General features: G+C 39.2%; 1 protein-coding gene across 4 annotated transcripts in view; it reads right to left on the bottom strand.

Moving 5' to 3' along the window:
• Nucleotides 1-19376, bottom strand: part of PARP11 (poly(ADP-ribose) polymerase family member 11) — a 41963-nt gene that overhangs the window by 10246 nt on the left and 12341 nt on the right. The window contains exons 2-7 of one of the 4 annotated variants that reach the window (XM_035028445.1): nucleotides 10400-10513; nucleotides 8711-8839; nucleotides 7702-7822; nucleotides 4978-5053; nucleotides 1638-1710; nucleotides 1429-1559 (exon numbers count right to left, since the gene is read on the bottom strand). In XM_035028445.1, coding sequence (XP_034884336.1) covers nucleotides 1429-1559; nucleotides 1638-1710; nucleotides 4978-5053; nucleotides 7702-7822; nucleotides 8711-8836 — 527 coding nt within the window. In that variant the 5' untranslated portion in view covers nucleotides 8837-8839; nucleotides 10400-10513. Of the gene's footprint in view, nucleotides 1-1428; nucleotides 1560-1637; nucleotides 1711-4977; nucleotides 5054-7701; nucleotides 7823-8710; nucleotides 8840-10399; nucleotides 10514-19376 lie in introns of those variants that run through there. The other 3 variants (XM_035028446.1, XM_035028444.1, XM_035028447.1) reach the window with 3 other exon arrangements.

Below are 19376 nucleotides of genomic sequence, written 5' to 3'. Positions count from 1 at the left end.
TATTATGGCAATAAAACCAGGAATATACTCAGGCCGTATTACTACTTATCAGAAGCATGAAAGAATTCCATGTATCATTACCAAACAAAAGTCAGCCCAATTTTCAAGTATATGGGAATGAAATGAGTTACGGCTTTGAAATACTTCAGCAACAACAATAATAGAAATAAAGGAGATAGATTATGTGAGGTAAATCCTAACATGTTAAGTCAGGATGATGGATACATTATATTCTGCATTATATTCATTATATTAGACTCTATTATTTGAAAATTTCCTGAGTAAATATTAAAAGTCTGCTCATATTTAGGGGCGCCTGGGTAGCTCAGACAGGTAAGCAACCTACTGGTGATTTAGGCTCAGGTCATGATCTCATGGGTCCTGAGATAGAGCCCCACATAGGGCTCCGTGTTCAGCCAGGAATCTGCTTGAAGATTCCCTCCCTCTGCCTCTCCCCCCGCACTTGTGGGTACATGTGGGCATGTGCTCTCTCTGTCTCTAAGATAAACACATTTTTTTAAAAAGGTCTGCTATATTTTAAAAAATTAGAAATTACATATCATCATAAATTTAATAAAAATGCTTCAGGAAGGGGTGCCTGGGTGGCTCAGTCGTTAAGCATCTGCCTTTGGCTCAGGTCATGATCCCAGGGTCCTGGGATCGAGTCCCACATGGGGCTCCCTGCTCGGCAGGAAGCCTGCTTCTCCCTCTCCCATTCCCCCTGCTTGTGTTCCCTCTCTCGCTATCTCTCTGTCAAATTAAAAAAAAAAAAAAAAAAATGCTTCAGGAAGCCATTATTTTAAGTAATATTTGTTATTAAAAAATACAGCACAACAGGTTAATTTGGACAATACCTTTATGTTTTCTACAACGAGCTTTATTTTTAGGGTAAATGCATACTGAGCAATCCAACAGGTGGTTTCCAACCTAAATTAAGTAGTCAACTGAGATTTTAAATCTACTACATACACTGGGCCTAGCAGGACATTTTGAAGGTGTGTTTTACAATGTCCTCCAAAACAAAACAAGCAAATGACTATAGGCAAGAGGGTGGAATCGCTTTTTCAGAAAATTCAACAATTGTTTCCAGAGACTTCTAATTCCACATACAGGGCTGTGCCACCAAAGCCATGCCAACAAAACTAAACAGTTTCCTCACCTCCCTCCTATTGCTGACTGCAGCCACGACGCATAGCTCTGCACCTCAAAAGCCACAGTGCTATAAGCCAGGCTGGCCTTGACCTCCGGGGTGGCTGTCACCAGCCCTCACCCCGGCCCCTGGAGAGCGCGCTGAGGTGGAGCACTGGGACACACAATTGGCACGACAAAGCCAAAAGACAACATGGGCCAACATCCGCGCCTCGCCTTCTCCAAGACTCCAGAAGCCTTAGGGGCTACAGAGAGGGCTCGGGTCAGACGCCGCCTCACCTGCAGAAGAACTCCCACAAGTCCAGGTTTTGAATTCTCTGAATTCTTTTAATTCTGCCACGGTCCATTGTTTTCCCAAAGAGACTGGCAACTTCGTTATACTCGTGTGTTTGACTGTGCAAAGGAACCAGCTGGAAAAAGAAGTTTGCATAGTTTTACTGGGGCCCCTTCCGGTCCTGCACAGGGCGGCTGGCCAGCCCCGCTCTTACCTGATAGGGCACGTCGGTGTTCACATTCTCCCAGTGTGGGGGCATAGGGATGGACTCATTTTCACAGATGTAACTTTAAATGGCAAAAGACACAACACAGTATTAGAAACTGATGATAATTATGGTCGATGATTTAATTTCGCCTTTTCTCCAAAGCTGAATTTTCAGGTTTGGGATATTGTGACAAACGCAATTAACTGAAGCCCTTGGTTCCTTATTTTCAAATATTTACTCAGTGTCTCCTGTGTGCTGCTTTTTGGGTGCTGAACTGACAACTCTGATGGAAAACAGCCAATCTCGAATAACATCAACATTTAAAAAACGGTTGTTTAATTCCATCATGTCTTTCTTAAAATTGCCAGATATTTTTTAAAATGTAAGGAGGATTTTAGATAAAGGAAAGGAATTTCCAAGAAGAAAACCAAATTCTTGATAAAAAAATAACCTTAACAGATACTGCCTATCAAATAAAATCCAAACCCCTCAGCCGTATGTTCAATATCCTTCAAGCTCTAACTCAAACCTAAACTTTTCTCTGTTTACTGCCCTCTATTCCCCATACACAGCCTGTGGTAATTCACCTAGTGTGGCCAATGAAACTTTGAAAACCTGCCCACTGCGCTGAAGCCACTGGATGTGAACACAGAAAAAGATAGTAAGTTGGAGGGCTTCATGGCAAAAGGCTGAGAAGGACATACTAAAAAAATTTTAATTATAATTATATCTCTCCTCTGGAGACTGGAGGTTACTGGAAGAAAGCCATAAATTTCCAGCTTGTCTATAGCTTCTTTCTTAAAGCTCATTCTAATTTTTGACAAGATCCTACAATCATGTTTTAAAAATGGATACGTATAAAGGAGCAGACAGTGAACAGTTTCCTTCCCTCTCCAACTGTCACCTCTTGCCCCAACTCCAAATAATCAGGTTTTTTTAGACTTTGGGGTAGTTTTCCAGACATTTTTAGGTTAACACAAACCAAATTTTTACAAAAATGGTAGTAAAAATATGTTTTTTGCAGCCATTTTTTCCCACTTATTATGTTCTTAGAGATCTTCCTGTATCAGTACAGAAAGTACTGATACAGAAGTACCTACCACAGAATCTGGCCCATGGTAAACACTCCATACATAGTGGTTAAATGAATGAGTGCAATCTATTTTGTAGGTGCATAGAATTCTATGGTGCAGATATACCATCATTTATGTAACAGGTCCCTTGTTGATGATATTTAGCTTGTTTTTGACTTCTTGCTACTCTTAAGAATGCTGCAAAACAACAAGGTTATCCTTTTGCCATTTTACACACCCACTAGTGTATCTGTAGGATAACATCCTTGAAATGGGATTCCTGGGTCAAAGAACATATTTATTTCGGATTCTGACAGATACTGGCTAAATGCCCTCCTTGAAGGTTGTACTCATTAATATTACCACCAGAAATGGAGAGAATTCCTATTTCCCAACAATCTCTCCAAATGGCATGTTATCAAACTTTTGAATTTTTTGACAGTTTGATAGTAAAAAATAGTCTGGTATAATTTGTAGTTCTCTTATTATGAGTGAGGTCATATGTTTCTAATGGGTTGTGGGTCTTCTACTTAGAAATTCAGATATTACAGAGATGAGCCCTTGATGATAAGAACTCCAGTACTTTTCCCAGTGTTTGTTTTTGTTTTTGTTTTGTTCTTATTGTTTTTCTTGTTTGTTTTGGAGGGGGTTTGTTTTGTTTTGTTAAAACAAAAGATACTTCAGGCAAATTTTTACTTTTACCCTCAGAAAACTTTTTTTTTTCCTTCTAATTTTTAAGGAGCCCATAGCCTTAATTAATTGTAATTTCCTTGCCGGTAGGAAAATGTTAACCATTCACCTTGGATTTAATACATGCTCGATATATCCCTGCCATAAATAAATACATCCCTGTCAGTGCTCACTTACTGGCCTCACTCTACTGTAGCCTACCTAACTGTTCCTCCTCTGTCATTATCTTGCTTCTTGTCTTCCATTCTGATTATTCTCTCCCTCTCCCGTCTTTGTTCTATGGTCTCTATAGTCTGTGACAGAACAAAGTGCTTGACCCCACAGTGTGCTGCTTCTCCCCACCAAAGTACACCAGCAATAATAACATACAATTACATTCACATTTTCCATGATTATATCTCATTTTTCTCCCAGACTGCACGCTCTTGCAAGCTAAGTAATTTCTTTATTATATTCCTTGTACTCAAGAATAAAGATATGACAATGAATCATGGAACACTACATCTAAAACTAATGATGTAATGTATGGTGATTAACATAACAATAAAAATTTTTTTAAAAAAAGAATAAAGATATGATGTGGCTGGTAAGAAAATAATATATTCTCCATATTCCACAGAAGTACTAGGGCATTGATTATATAAGGACTTGAATAACTTTTAAATCATGATGCTAAAATATAAGCCAAAGGTCTTAAGAAACAAACTGATAGAATCTTAAAGCATAAAAAAAAATACCTAATAACAAAGGTGACATTAGGTCAATAAAGATCAATAAAGAAAAAAAAAAAGAAACTTAAAGAATTTCTTTCCTTACTCTAATTCTTTCAAAGTATCTCTTTGGGAAGAGCAAAGATACTAATTCACATGCTGGCACTTTTTTTTTTCCCTGATTAATTCTACATTCTTTCAACAGCAGGAATTTCAATATTCACTTGGACAGAAAGTGGGAGGTATGCTCTAAGATTTTCCCCTTCACTTTCATTCACATGAATAACAAATACGTATTCTCTTTTGGCATCTATGTCTCTCTTTTCAGACTGTGTATAGCCAGAGAGAGCAAAAAGGAAAATGTGCAACCAGCCCCAGGAGCAGAGAACCATGCTGCTGGCCCACTGCTCTCCCAGCTCCTGTAGGCCTCCTTTGGTCATGACAGATTTGAAATCACTCCCAGGAGTCACCCAATGGGGATAAGTGGAGGCAGAGACAAAGTGGGCAACTGCCTAGGATTTATGGCTCACATAACTGGATGGTTCTGTCAGAGTATTTGCAAGTTAATTCAAACCTACTTCAGTAAGCTATTTCAAGGACTTATAGCAGAGACCATGTGGCATTCTGTAACTGTCCTAAAGAAACGAAAACATGTAAACATATAAGGGGAAATGAAGAGGACAATAGGAAAGGAAACAAGGGCAGAAAATAATCATATTGTTAGTTCATCAACTATTGTGAAATTCAGTAACAAAAAGAGCAATATCAAGATCATGAAATAACCTACCCAAACATTTTCAGTCTACTTGTTCCTCTGTCAAATACTAAGAGGAGAAAAGCCCACTCTTTCTACCCCTAGTCTCTTTACAATACCTGAAAGCACTGATAGAAAAGGGGGCTCTTTTTATTAAGCGCTGTTTTCCAGTGATGAGATTCATTTGCTTCATTTCTGTATACAAAGACAAAGATATTAGGTAAGTGGTAGGAACATACTGTGCTGTAAATAGTCACGGAGATGCATAGCCACAGCACCTTGGGGTTTAGGGAAGAGCTGGTAAGCACAGTCTATCAAGGACACCTCACCATACATCTACTTATCACAACATAAAAGTGCTATTCAGGAGGCGCGTGGGGGGCCCAGTCCGTTAAGCGTCTGCCTTTGGCTCAGGTCATGATCCCAGGCTCCTGGGATGAAGCCCCACATTGGGCTCCCTGCTCAGCGGGGAGCCTGCTTCTCCCTCTCCCTCTGCCCCTCCCCCCTGCTTGTGCTCTCTCTCTCTCTCTCTCTGTCAAATGAATAAAATCTTTTTTTAAAAAAAAAGTGCTATTCAGGGAGCCGGGCTTCATCCCGTGACCTACGCTCACGCACAGGATGCTCGGCTCATGCGGCTCAGTAGGCAGGGCCCGCTCCTTTCTGTATCCCACTGACAGTAAATGGATGCTACAGTGCAAGAGTTCCAAATTTAGGAAAATGAAGAGTACTCGGAAGAGAATGAAATTATAGAACCAAAGCTTCCGGTTGGTTTATTAAGTGGAAAGTGTACTTACTTTGATTTCTCCAAAAATGTTGTGAATGGTAAAAAGATATGTCACTGCTGTAAAACTTAACACAATTCACAGAATATCGAAAATTGGTACATTTCTCGCCTTCTCTCTAAATTGTATTCCCAAGCCAAAAAACAGAAAACCCACTAGACGCAATACATCCTTTTTAAAGAGATTCTAGTGATAAAAGACCAGTTAGCTCTCTCTTTTGTGCCTTAACTGTGGCGATATCACCAGGTCCATTTCTTCGTGCCCACAAAGTTAAGTACTGAGGCTTAATGTGAGATGCCAGTCCCTCTATCTTATCTAACTGGCATCATCCCATTCCAAAATAAAGAGGTCCGCCCATCCAGGCAAATGCTATAAGGTATAAAGTATGTTCTGCCCTTTCTGGATTCTCTTAGGTTCTGCCCACAATGGCATCACTGCTGTGCAGGAAAAAGCAAGATCATCTCAGCAAAGGGAGCAAAGCCTGTGGTGTCTTCTTATAGCAGCTCATTCTGAGTTTCTGTTTCACCATTTTTATCAAGAGCACCTGAGTTGGCTTGTGGCCGAATAGTTGGGGCTAATGTTGCAAATAGTACATGCAAAATGCTGGTATCATTATATAGAGGGCTGGTGAAATGGAATCATTATATGTGACTCCTATTCTTTGATAAAGACATTTTTTAAATAAACTGCATTGTTTGAAACTTCTCCCCAAAATACAGTTTAATAGAAAATATTCTTTCAGAAACATGTGGCTTGCTGAATTATCTACCAAATGCTTTGATAAACTTCATCCTTGTCATGAAGCCTGGTGTGTGTGCATATCATGATGTCTCAGTATTACTTCAAATAGGCCCTTGTACACAAGATGTCTAAAAGGTCTAGTGGACGCCTTCTGTCTAAACTGAGGCCAAAAGACAAATAATCGGGGTCCCTTAAAGGCAGTCTATTTGCCTAATGTCATTAAAAAAGTGATGGCTAGTCAGGAATAATAAGAATGTATTATAACATAATATAACTCTTGCTAATAAAACAAGCTTTGGGGGAAACAATAATCATTAGAGATTTGGTTGCATCAACCTCTTACTGGACAACCGCCCCCACCCCCTTCACCATTTCTGGGCCTTAGCTCATTCAAGGGGATTTCCTAAGGTTTCACCACCCTACTGCACCACAACACACTCCTAACTCTGTCATAAAGATACTACTCATAGAAGTTGGGATGCACCAGCTAGAGGACTGCGCCATGTAGCAGCCAAAATATGCTTTATTAAGAAAACCTCCCTGGGGGCCTGGCTGGTTCAGTCAGTAGAGCACATGACTCTTGACCTCGGGGTTATAAGTTCGAGCCCCATGGTGGGTGTACAGATTACTTTAAAAATAAAATCTTAAAAAAAAAATATCCTCCCCATCCAGGTCTTGTATGTCTCTGTGCAATAAACAGCTGAAACTAACAGCTTGAAACTGAAAGAGCTGAATCCGACAGGTTTTTCATGGGATACCTAAAACCATGCCCATATATCACAGATGATCCAAAGTGGGGCCAATTTCCAGATTAGCTGGCTATTCTGTGAAAGAGCCAATGAAATCAGAAAGTGGTAGAAGGCAATGTCCATGAAAGAAATAGTTTTCCGGCAAAGACACTAGGAGATGGGTCGTTCAGCTGAACTCTGGTCTTCAAACTATCACCAGCTAGTGTTACTAACCCCTCAGATTGATCCTTAAAATAAAGATTCCCAGCTATTTCAAAAGGCTGAAGGGATGATGAAGAAAACAGCTAAAAAGTGTTTTGTGTTCCTTAGAAGAGAAGTGTTACATAAGCTCAAAATATACGACAATCTCCATATACATTAGTTATCGATAAGCATACAAATACTCCTTTATAAAAGGTAATGTTGCTCAAGACTTTAAATCTTGAATTTTTATAGAGAGATTTCTGTGTGTGACAAAAAGGATTTACTTCACTGTTTACAAATACATCAACTAATTCTCATCTACAGAACTGTAGATTTTATCATATCGATAGACTAAAAACACACAACTATTAGGGAAAAAAAAACATACCTGCAAAGTCTATCTTGTAGCTGAATTTGGAAGTAGTAAAAGAAATGGAGCCACAAGGGTTTGTTTTGAAGCTTTTTTCGATATCTTCACTGCTAACTGAACACTGAATGTTGGTATCCGGCTTTAAGACAAACCAGAAAGTTTCATTTACCAGCTGTTCACATCAATGGCTTGGCCACAGAGGCGGTTCTGTGGTCACAAGAGACAGAGAATGGAGCAACATGGGGAACTCACTGATTGCCTGTTCTAGTTCCCACACACAGGGAGAATCACAGCTGAGCCAGCGTGTGCAAAACAGTGTCAGGATTTCCAGCAAAGAAACTCCAGCAACTGCTTAGAACCCCTCTTTCCAAACTGTTATGATTACAATAATTATTACAATAATAATAATTATTATTATATTGCATATTACAATTATTATTATTATTATTACAATAATTACAACTTCCTCACTGGCTCAAATCTCCTTTAAGCAGGCTTGGAAGTAAAAGAAGACCACAAGCTTTTGAGTATGGGTTCAAATTCCCTAGCTGTATGTGACTCTGGACGGATTCTGTGACCTTTTCTGAGTTTCAGTCTCTTGGCCTGTGAGAGTACTAGCATCTGCTTCAGAGCTGCTGGGAGGCTAAAGGAGAAAAGATACCTGTGGCATCTATCATAATACCTGGCGGACACAAGGTGCTTAATATGGGCTTGCTCTCTTCCCCTTCTCCTTGTCCACCAAACGGAACTTGGAGTTGCTCAGCCGTACTGACACTACACAACTCAGTCACACTCGCCCTCTGTACGCACAGTGAATGCGCACTGCTTCTTCTAAATACATGATTGAGAAAACCTGGGGAAATGAAAAGGAAAAGGACTAGAAGGATTCCTCTTTTTTCTTTTAGTCAAGCTATCTGATGTCCTTAAGGTTGAATGTCCTTCAGGGTCTGCACTGGCACGCAGTGCGGCAGCAAGGTGGCGCTAAGTGGACCTGAGGCCCTTCTGGTATGTTCTGGAAAGGAAGTACCTGAAACATGTGCCACTTCCCACACTCCGCCAGGTAAAACCAGCCCCATTGGGTGTCCGACGTGTCCATCTCATCCATTTCACTACCCGTCCTCTTGGGTAAGAATTCTTCCGCTTTGTGAAACATCTCCTGAGAAGCCAGAAAGAGGCAGAAGAAGAAATACTTTTCTTAATAACCAATGTACTTTTTCTACATCATTTTTCTTACTACAAAGAACTATATTCCAAGTGTCCTTCCCACAGTGACCCTTTAAAAATACCATTCTCTCTGGCATATTGACTCTAAAGATAAACATTTAACAAAGGCTGAATATCACTGCTTAACAGATAAGACAAATAATTATACACTCAGGTAAGACATATCAATGCCCATTCAACCATTTAAGTAAGCTGTGTCAATATCTATAAGCACTCCAGATTTTCAATATAGTGCCAAGTAATTTCTGTCTTATCATATGTTCACACATTTGGTCAAAAAGAATCCATGCTATCACAACTAGCTAAGACCAAACACACCTGAGATTTGTTTTAAACATTCATTATTCCATGGCATGGAAAGATGTTTATAATCTATAGTGTTGAGTACAAAAAAAGGTTATAATAAATAGAAATAGTATGATCCAATTTTCATAAAAATTCACCTATATTTACCCATGTGAATATATGTGTATGTACATGTCTGTATGTGTATATGTACACACATACAGATAAAAAGTCTGAAAAAGCCTATACAACAATTTATCATAGCTTTTTCTAAGTGTCAGGATATCAATAATGACTATAGCAACCCTTATCTGGCTCCTACAGTGTGCCAGGTGCTAAGTAATGTACAGATAATAACTCATTTAGGATTCATGACAACCCGGTAAGATAGGTATTATTATCCCAAATTTATAAAGGAGGAAACTGGAGCACAGAGAGATCATACAATAGGGCAGTCAGGATCCAAACCTAGGCAGTCTGGATCCAGGGTCTGTGCGCGTAACTGCCATAGTATACTGCCTTATACTTCATTATCAACAATTCTACAATCTTCCCTTTATCAAGTAACTTATGTCCACACTATCTTTGAAAAGGTTTAAACATTCTTGAGTAGAGATTGTGATGAAGAGAGGGTCACCAGAAAAGGGGTGATGAGGTTAGTCAAAAATGATTAACTTTATCTGGAATGTGTCCTCATTCCTTGAGGGTTTTTAAATAAATTAAATTTGCACAACTGATATATGAAAACAGTCCCTGTGCAAAAAGTCAGAACATTCTAGATAAAGCTAAACATGTTTTTGACCATCCCTTCCATTTCTGGTATCTTCTCACCTTCCTTCTCCAGGGTTAACCAACACTATCACTTATTCTGTGCCTTTCCAATCTTTGTGTGTGTGTGTAATCATATACACACATACACACATATATGGTTATTGGTGATTTGTTAAAATTTTATTTCCTACATCTTTGATTTTTTTTTTTTTACAAAGAATATGCACTACTTGGGTAATTTAGAAAATATTTGCTTTAAATTTCATTACTTAAAATGGTCCATCCTGTTTCCAGAAGCTGTGTAACCTGGCGTAAGCTTCTAATTACCTTGTCTAGGGCAGTTTCCTCTTCACAAAATAGAGATTAAAGGTTCCTTCCTCATTGGGCCACTGTTAGTAATGAATAAGATAATGCAGTAAAGTGCCAAGTACAGTACCTGAGCTCAATGAAGGGGGCTTGTTATTTTTTATTCATGTTTGGAAACTTCTCCAAGGAATGCTTTATGATTATTTTCTGGATATTTCCTTCATGTTTTAAAGTTGACTGGCTGCTAAGAAATGAAAAATAGAACACTCTAGGGTCAAGAGCTTCAGGTATAGGACCCACTATTTGCCTTATACCTTTTAATCGGAAAATAAAGGCAATGATTTGAAATTTAAGATCAATTGTCCAGGTTAACTATTCACAGCTCCTGCTCTTCTTCCTATTACTGTTCACATTGTTTGGCCATTTTACTATGAGAAAGAAAGAAAGCAAGAAAAACCTAAATTTATTTTTTCTTCTGAAAGTAACTCCCCAAATGTGGAAGGATGAGTTTAAAGGTAATAGTTAAGATAAACATTTGGCTTATGAGTTCTATCTTTTCTCTACCAGGAAAGGGAAATGAAAACAAGAAATAGGAAGTAGAAAATACCCTTTATACAGTATACACGTATCATGTGTGCTTTGCTATGTCACATTGTCCCTAAGATCACACTTTAAGCCAGGTTACAAGTGTGTTTTACCAAAGTCATTCCAGAACTTCCTGTCATAAGTAGCTTTAGGTCGGACCCAGGACAGACTCATCTTTATCCTTATTTTGGAGAAGTTAGCACTATAGAAAGGTGCCACCATACAGAACATTCCTAAAGCACTTCAAATTCTACAGAATTTTTTGTCTTCCATAGCCCCATGTGCAGGATAAGTCACTATCCTCCAATTAAAGTTAGGGGGGAAATGAAGCAGATAAAATGCAATTATTTTGTCTATAATCATAGAGTTAGCCAGGGAGCTAAGAGTTTTAGAACTCAGCTGGCCTGCCTGAGATAGAAGACAGGTGCACTGTGCGGCCGGGTGGGCAGATGGACCGGACACAGACAGGGTGAAGGCAGGGATCTGAAGGACGCCTGGGACACAGGAGGGGAGATTGTAGGCTCTCCTGGGAGGGCTGCCCAGACAGCTGCGGGCACAAATTCCCCTCCCCTGGGGCACAGGAGAGGGCTGGCACAATTTCCCTCCGCCACCCCTCAGCATAAAGTAACCTCGGTAAGCAGCACAGTGCCAACAGAGTCAACCTAAACTGCTTACACCAAGCCCTGCTCCCCTGCACTCTGCGGGTGCTGCTTCACTAGGGCAAGTGTGCCTGAGAGCCAGAGCAGCAGGCTCCTCCCCCAGAATGACCAGCACAAACCCCACAGCCACCAAGTCTCTTGACCACAGAGTGCTGCAAAGCTCCAGCTCTGCTGGAAATAGGATCTGGTTTCTTTTAACAAGCCAACCAGAGCATACCTAGTTAAAACTTGCCACACTCTGGACAAGGTCCAAACACTGCCCACTGCAGGCGAGGAGAGCCTCTGCAGACGACCGGCCTGAAGGACAGAACAGCCAAAACAAAGCAGCAGAGTGCACGCAGCACACACCAGAGACACTCCCTGAAGCACCAGGCCCTGGACACTATATGACCTCTTCTTCATAAAGCCATTACTCTCAGGAACAGAAAACATAACGGACTTTCCTAACACACAGAAGAAGACAGACCTAGACAAAATGCCAAGATGGAGGAATTCATCCCAAAAGAAAGAACAAGAAAAGGTCATGGCCAGTGATCTGATTGAAGCAGATATAAGTAATATGCCTGATCCAGAATTTAAAACAACAATCATAAGGATACTAGCTGGGCTTGAGAAAAGCATAGAAGATACCAGGGAGTCCTTACTGCAGAGAAAAAAGACCTAAACACTGGTTAGGCCGAAATTTACAAAAAAAAAAAAAAATGCTACAACTGAGATGTGAAACTAACTGGATGTAATGACCACAGGATGGAAGAAGCAAAGGAATGAGTAAATGATATAGAAGATAAAATTATGGAAAATAATGAAGCCGAAAAGAAGAGGGAAAGATAAGTATCAGATCACAAATGTAGACTTAGGGAACTCAATGACTCCATAAAGCATAGTAACATTTGTATCATAGGAGTCCCAGAAGAAGAGAGGGGAAAAAGGGGCAGAAGTTTTATCTGAGCAAATTACAGCTGAAAACTATCTGGGGAATGAAATGGACATCCAAATCCAGGAGGCACAGAGAACTCCCATCAAAATCAACAAAAGCAGGGCAACACCAAGACATATTGTAAAACTTGCAAAATATAGAGATAAGGAAAAAAATCCTGCAGCAAGAGAAAAGAAATCCTTAACTTACAAGGGAAAACAAATAAGGTTAGCAGCAGACCTCTCCACAGAAACTTGGCAGGACAGAAGAGAGTGGCATGATATATTCAACGTGCTGAGGAAAAATATGCAGCTAAGAATACTCTACCCAGCAAGGCTATCATTCAGAATAGAAGGAGAGATAAAGAGTTTCTCAGACAAACAAAAACTAAAGGAGTCTGTGACCACTAAACCAGCCCTGTAAGAAATATTAAAGGGGACTCTTCAAGTGGGGAATAAAAAGACCAAAAGCAACAAAGACTAGAAAGGAACAGAGAACATCACCAGAAACAACAACTTTACAGGTAACACAATGGTACTAAATTCATATCTTTCAATAATCACTCTAATTGTAAATGGACTGCTCCAATAAAAAGACATAGGGTTTTGGAATGGATAAAAAAACAAGACCCATCTATATGCTGCCTACAAGAGACTCATTTTAGATTTAAAGACACCTGTAGATTGAAAGTGAGGGGATGGAGAACCATTTATCATGCTAATGGTCATCAAAAGAAAGCTGGAGTAGCCATACTTACATAAGACAAACTAGATTTTAAACCAAAGACTGTAATAAGAGATGAAGAAGGACACTATATCATAACAAAGGGGTCTATCCAGGAAGAAAATCTAACAATTATAAATATTTATGCCCCCAACTTGGGAGCCCCCCAATACATAAAACAATAACAAACATAAAGGAACTCGTTAGTAATAATAAAATAATAATAGGGGACTTCAACACCACACTTACAGCAATGGACAGATCATCTAAGCAGAAAATCAATAAGAAAACAACTGACCAGATGGACTTAATAAACATATTCAGAACATTTCATCCTAAAGCAGCAGAATACAGATTTTTTTCAAGTGCACATGGGATAGTCTCCAGTATAGATCACATACTGGGTCACAAATCAGGCCTCAACAAGTACTACAAGATTGAGATCATACCATGCGTATTTTCTGACCACAATGCTATGAAACTTGAAGTCAACCAGAAGAAAAAATTTGGAAAGACCACAAATACATGGAGGTTAAATAACATACTACTAAAGAATGAATGGGTCAACCAGGAAATTAAAGAAGAAATTTAAAAAATACCTGGAAACAAATGAAAATGAGAACACAACAGTCCAAAACCTTTGGGATGTGGCAAAAGTGGTCATAAGACGGAAGTATGTAGCAATACAGACTTTCTCAAGAAGCAGGAAAAGTCTCAAATACACAACATAACCTTATACTCAAAGGAGCTAGAAAAGGAACAGCAAATAAAGCTTAAAGCTAGGAGAAGGGAAATAATAAAGATTAGAGCAAAAAAAAATGATATAGAAACAAACAAACAAAAAAAACAGTAGAACAGATCAATGAAACCAGGAGCCTATTCTTTAAAAGAATCAATAAAATTGATATACCCCTAGCCGGACTTATCAAAAGGAAAAGAGAAAGGACCCAAATAAATAAAATCATGAATGAGAAGAGAGATAACAACCAACACCACAGAAATACAAACGATAATAAGAAAATATTATGAAAAACTATATGCCAACAAACTGGGCAATCTGGAAGAAATGGATAAATCCCTAGAGGGGCTTCTGAGTGGCTCATACGGTTAAGCACCTGCCTTCGGCTCAGGTCATAATCCCAGAGTCCTGGGATCGAGCCCCACATCGGGCTCCCTGCTCAGTGGAGAGCCTGCTTCTCCCTCTGCCTGCTGCTCCCCTTGCTTGTGCTCTCTCTCTCCCTCTCTCTCTTTCACTCTCGCTCTATCCCAAATAAATAAATAAAATTTTTAAAAATAAATAAATAAAATAAGTTCCTAGAAACTTACAAACTACCAAAACCGAAACAGGAAGAAATAGAAAATTTGAACAGACCAATAACCAGCAAAGAAATTCAATCATAAATTTTTCAAGAATACAGCCACTTTGGAAAACAGTGTGGAGGTTCCTCAAAAAATTAAAAATAGAGCTACCTTATGACCCAGCAATTGCACTCCTGGGTATTTACCCCAAAGACACAGATGTAGTGAAAAGAAGGGCCATATGCACCCCAATGTTCATAGCAGCGATGTCCGCAACAGCCAAACTGTGGAAAGAGCCGAGATGCCCTTCAACAGATGAATGGATAAAGAAGATGTGGTCCATATATACAATGGAATATTACTCAGCCATCAAAAAGGATGAATACCCAACTTTTGCATCAACATGGATGGGACTGGAGGAGATTATGCTAAGTAAAATAAGTCAAGCAGAGAAAGTCAATTATCATATGGTTTCACTTATTTGTGGAACATAAGGAATAGCATGGAGGTCATTAGGAGAAGGAAGGGGAAAATGAAGGGGGGGATATTGGAGGGAGAGATGAACCATGAGAGACTATGGACTCTGAGAAACAAACTGAGGGTTTTAGAGGAGAGGGGGTGGGGGATGGGTTAGCCCAGTGCTGGGTATTAAGGAGGGCAAGTACTGCATGGAGCACTGGGTGTTATACGAAAACAATGAATCGTGGATCACCACATCAAAAACTAATGATGTATTGTATGGTGACTAACATAACATAATAAAATAAAATTTTAAAAAAAGAAATAATACCAAATAAAATCAAATGTGTAATATTATCATTAAAAAAAGTACCACCAGCTGTTTTCATAGGGCTAGAACAAACAATTCTAAAATTTGTATGGAACCACAAAGACCCTGAATAGCCATAGCTATCTTGAAAAAGAAAAGCAAAACTGGAGGCATCACAATTCTGGACTTCAAGTTATATTACAAAACTAGTCATCAAGACAGTTATGGTACTGGCACAAAAACAGACACATAGATCAATGGAACAGAACAGAAAACCCAGAAATGGACCCTCAACTCTATGGTCCACTAATCTTTGACAAAGCAAGAAAGAATATCCAGTGAAAAAAGACAGTCTCTTCAACAAATGACTGTTGGGAAAACTGGACAGCCACATTCAGAAGAATGAAAGTGGACCACTTTCTTAAACCATACACAAAAATAAATTCAACTAGACATGCCCTCAGAGGCAAGGGAAACAAAAGCAAAAATGAACTATTGGGACTTCATCAAGATAAACATCTTCTGCACAGCAAAGGATATAATCAACAAAACTAAAAGGCAACCCATGGAATGGGAGAAGATATTTGCAGATGACCTATCTCATAAAGGCTTAGTATCCAAAAATCTATAAAGAATTTATCAAACTCAACACCCAAAAAAAACAAATAATCCAGTTAAGAAATGGCAGAAGAGGGGCGCCTGGGTGGCTCAGTCATTAAGCGTCTGCCTTCGGCTCGGGTCATGATCCCAGGGTTCTGGGATCGAACCCTGCATCAGGCTCCCTGCTCCGCGGGAAGCCTGCTTCTCCCTCTCCCACTCCCCCTGCTTGTGTTCCCTCTCTTGCTGTCTCTCTCTCTGTCAAATAAATAAATAGAACCTTAAAAAAAAATGGCAGAAAACATGAATAGACATTTTTCCAAAGACATACAGATGGCTAATAGCACATAAAAAGATGCCCAACATGACTCATCAGCAGGGAAATACAAATCAAAACCACGATAAGACACTACCTCACACCTGTCGGAATGGCTAAAATTAACAACACAGGAAACTTAGATGTTGGTGAGGATGCGAAGAAAGGGGAAACCCCTCACACTGTTAGTGGGAATGCAAATGGGTGCAGCCACTCTGGAGAACAGTATGGAGGTTCCTCAAAAAGTTAAAAATAGAACCACCCTACAACTCAGCAATTGCACTACTAGGTATTTACCCAAAGGACACAAAAATACTGATTTGAAGGGACAGATGCCTGTACCCCAATGTTTATAGCAGCATTATCAAAAATAGCCAAATTACAGAAAGAGCCCAAATGTCCATCAACTGATGATATATATATATATCATCATGCATATGTCCATGATATTTATATATATATATATAATATGCACAATGGAATATTATTCAGACATAAAAAGAATGAAATCTTGTCATTTGCAATGACACGGATGGAGGTAGAGTGTACTATACTAAGCAAAATAATTCAGTCAAAGAAAGACAAATACCATGTAATTTCACTCAGTTGTGGAATTTAAGAAACAAAACAGATGAACATAGGTGGAAAAAAGAGAGAGAGGCAAACCATAAAACAGACTCTTAACTATAGAGACCAAACTGAGGGTTGCTGGAGGGGAGGTGGGTGGGGGGATGTGATAAATGGGTAACGGGTATTAGCAGGCACTTGTTGTGATGAGCACTGGGTATTACATGTAAGTGATGAATCACTAAATTTTACTCCTGAAACTAATATTACACTATATGTTAACTAACTAGAATTTAAATAAAAACTTGAAACAAAACAAAAAATAGAATCATAGAGTTAGCAGTACAAAGAAGATTAAAGAAACACCCAAGGCCTCTTGAGCATCACTTCTTCATTAAACTGCCAACCCCCATGGCCTCACTTTCAAATACAGACAGTTGCTCCTTCTCTCCTGTTGCCAAAGCTTAATTTGGTTGCTTTGCTTCCCAGATACTATATGGCTCTTTGCAAAGACTTAGTTCATAAGACTAAGTCTTAGGTTTTCTACAATAAGTTTCCCCTCCAAAGGAGGGGCTATTCTGTGTAATTAGGTTCAAAGAGTAAGTCAAGTTTAAATTAGTAACTTTAAAATACAATGGATCTAGATTAGAACATTTTTATGGGCAATAAAAGGAATGTGTGCAAGTTGTCTATCATGGAGTAGACAATTAATAAATGCTAGCTGAATGAATTAGTTTAGCCACCATGCCGATTTTCAGTTTTTAATTGGCAGGACTGATACTTCCTGCACACCAGGTTATGAAGAAAAAAGGTAGTATAAAGTGAAAAAGCATTTTGTAAAATTTCAAGTGCAGGGGGTATGTTGGTGGTATCTGTCTGTAATGCCATCTATTCCAAAGACAGTATTTATGGGGCCTGGGAACAATTAATCTGGATCATCAAATAGAAAAGCTATGTGGAAAATGAGTGTAAAGTCAAAATCCCAGTCCATAGGAGAAAAATAAACCAACTTCCAGACTGGTTAAAAGCTTTCTGGTAAGTTTATTGTAGTTAACAAAATATATTACGTTAGTATAATCTTGAGAAAATCATATTTGGTAATGAAAACTTCCTTGTCTCTACAGAAAGAAGATCCAAAGCTTGCTATTAAAAGCTTGAACGCAGGGCGGAACTTGTGGAATGACAGAGTAAGGAGCTCAGTGGACCTTCTCCCCAGCAAAACCACATTCTAATTGGTGAACAGTATTTTAAAGAATAAAAACAAACAAAAAACATATAAAGTCTCTAGAAATTGTCCTAAGGGCATACAGCAAATGGGAGAAACATTTAATCAAGAAAATCTACTAAATCTCAGAACAGGCAAGAGTCTGGCATTTGACTAAGATATAGTCCATTACCCCCATTCCATCAATGCTATGTTACAGAAGATCTACCTCAGTCATGTGCAGAAAAGAAGACAGGAGCTTCCTTTCCCTCCAGCTCCTGGTCCTGGGCTAGTTTCATCCTGGAAGGGGCAGACTGCTAGTGTTTCTCATCTTCTTCAGCCTAGAGGTATGGGTCTATTCTGAGCAGGCAACAGAGGAGACTGACCTCCTGGCTCCTTCACCCAGTCCCAGTTCATTTGGTGGAACTCTACTCCAGGCTCAGTAGGTTAAGAATACTGAGTCCTGATTGCTACCAACCTAGTTGAAGACCAGGGCTGCCAATACCCCTTCTATCTAAAGTGCAGGTATCCCTGTGGAAAAAGTCAGCTCCCACCTCTAGCCCCAAGTGTAGTGGCGCAGGGGTTCTACTGAAGGGAAAAGGCACACCATAAGGACAAAGAGCTCCACATCTCTCTCTGAAGGGACTGACTTTATTTTGAACAGAAAATAGAGAACCTCATACCTAAGAACATTATTGAAAAAAAAAAAAAAAAGGAAATCTTGAGGAAAAACAACCAAGAAGCCCAAAGCCCTAATACAAGCCAAATGGTAGAGAATACAGAAATTTAATACAGAGAACCAGGGATAACCAAGAAAAGCCCTCCTGGAATTACAATTAACCATGAGAGTCAGGAAGGCTGTGTACAAGCACTAGGTTGAATCCACCCAGGAATGACCAGAGCAGGTCATGGGACAAACTTGAAAACATTTCCTAAGCTGCACATGGATGGATCAACACAGGGTGGAAGTCTCACTGGCACAAGGGGCTTAAACACAGCCTCTGACCAGTGAATAACTGTCCTTTCTCCACTAAACCTTACTTTTATTAAAAAAAAAATAATAAGTCAGTTATCTATATGTTTGTGGGTCTATTTCTGGAATCTGTTCTGTTCTAATAATCATTTTCTCTATCTTGCTGCCAATACTACACTGTTTTGATGACTGTAGTTTCACACTGAATCTTTAAATCAGGAGTGTTAGTGCTCCAAATTTGTTCTTTTTCAGAATTGCTTGGCTATACTAGGTCCTTTCAATTTTGATTGGGATGGCGTAGTGATCTATTTGGAGATCACTGCCATCTCAACAATATTGAGTATTCCAACCCACAAATGAGGCGTATCTCTTGACTTATTTACGTCTTAACTTTTTTCAGTAATGTTTTCTGGTTTTCAGTGTATAGATCTTGTACATCATTTATGCAAGATTCATGCCTAAGTATTCCATATTTCTGTTATAATTGTAAATGGAATTG

The sequence above is a fragment of the Mirounga leonina genome, unplaced genomic scaffold (assembly GCF_011800145.1).
Source record: "Mirounga leonina isolate KUSES-001 unplaced genomic scaffold, KU_Mleo_1.0 Mir_201, whole genome shotgun sequence".
Taxonomy (NCBI): domain Eukaryota; kingdom Metazoa; phylum Chordata; class Mammalia; order Carnivora; family Phocidae; genus Mirounga; species Mirounga leonina.
This window is presented reverse-complemented; position numbering and strand designations above follow the sequence as displayed.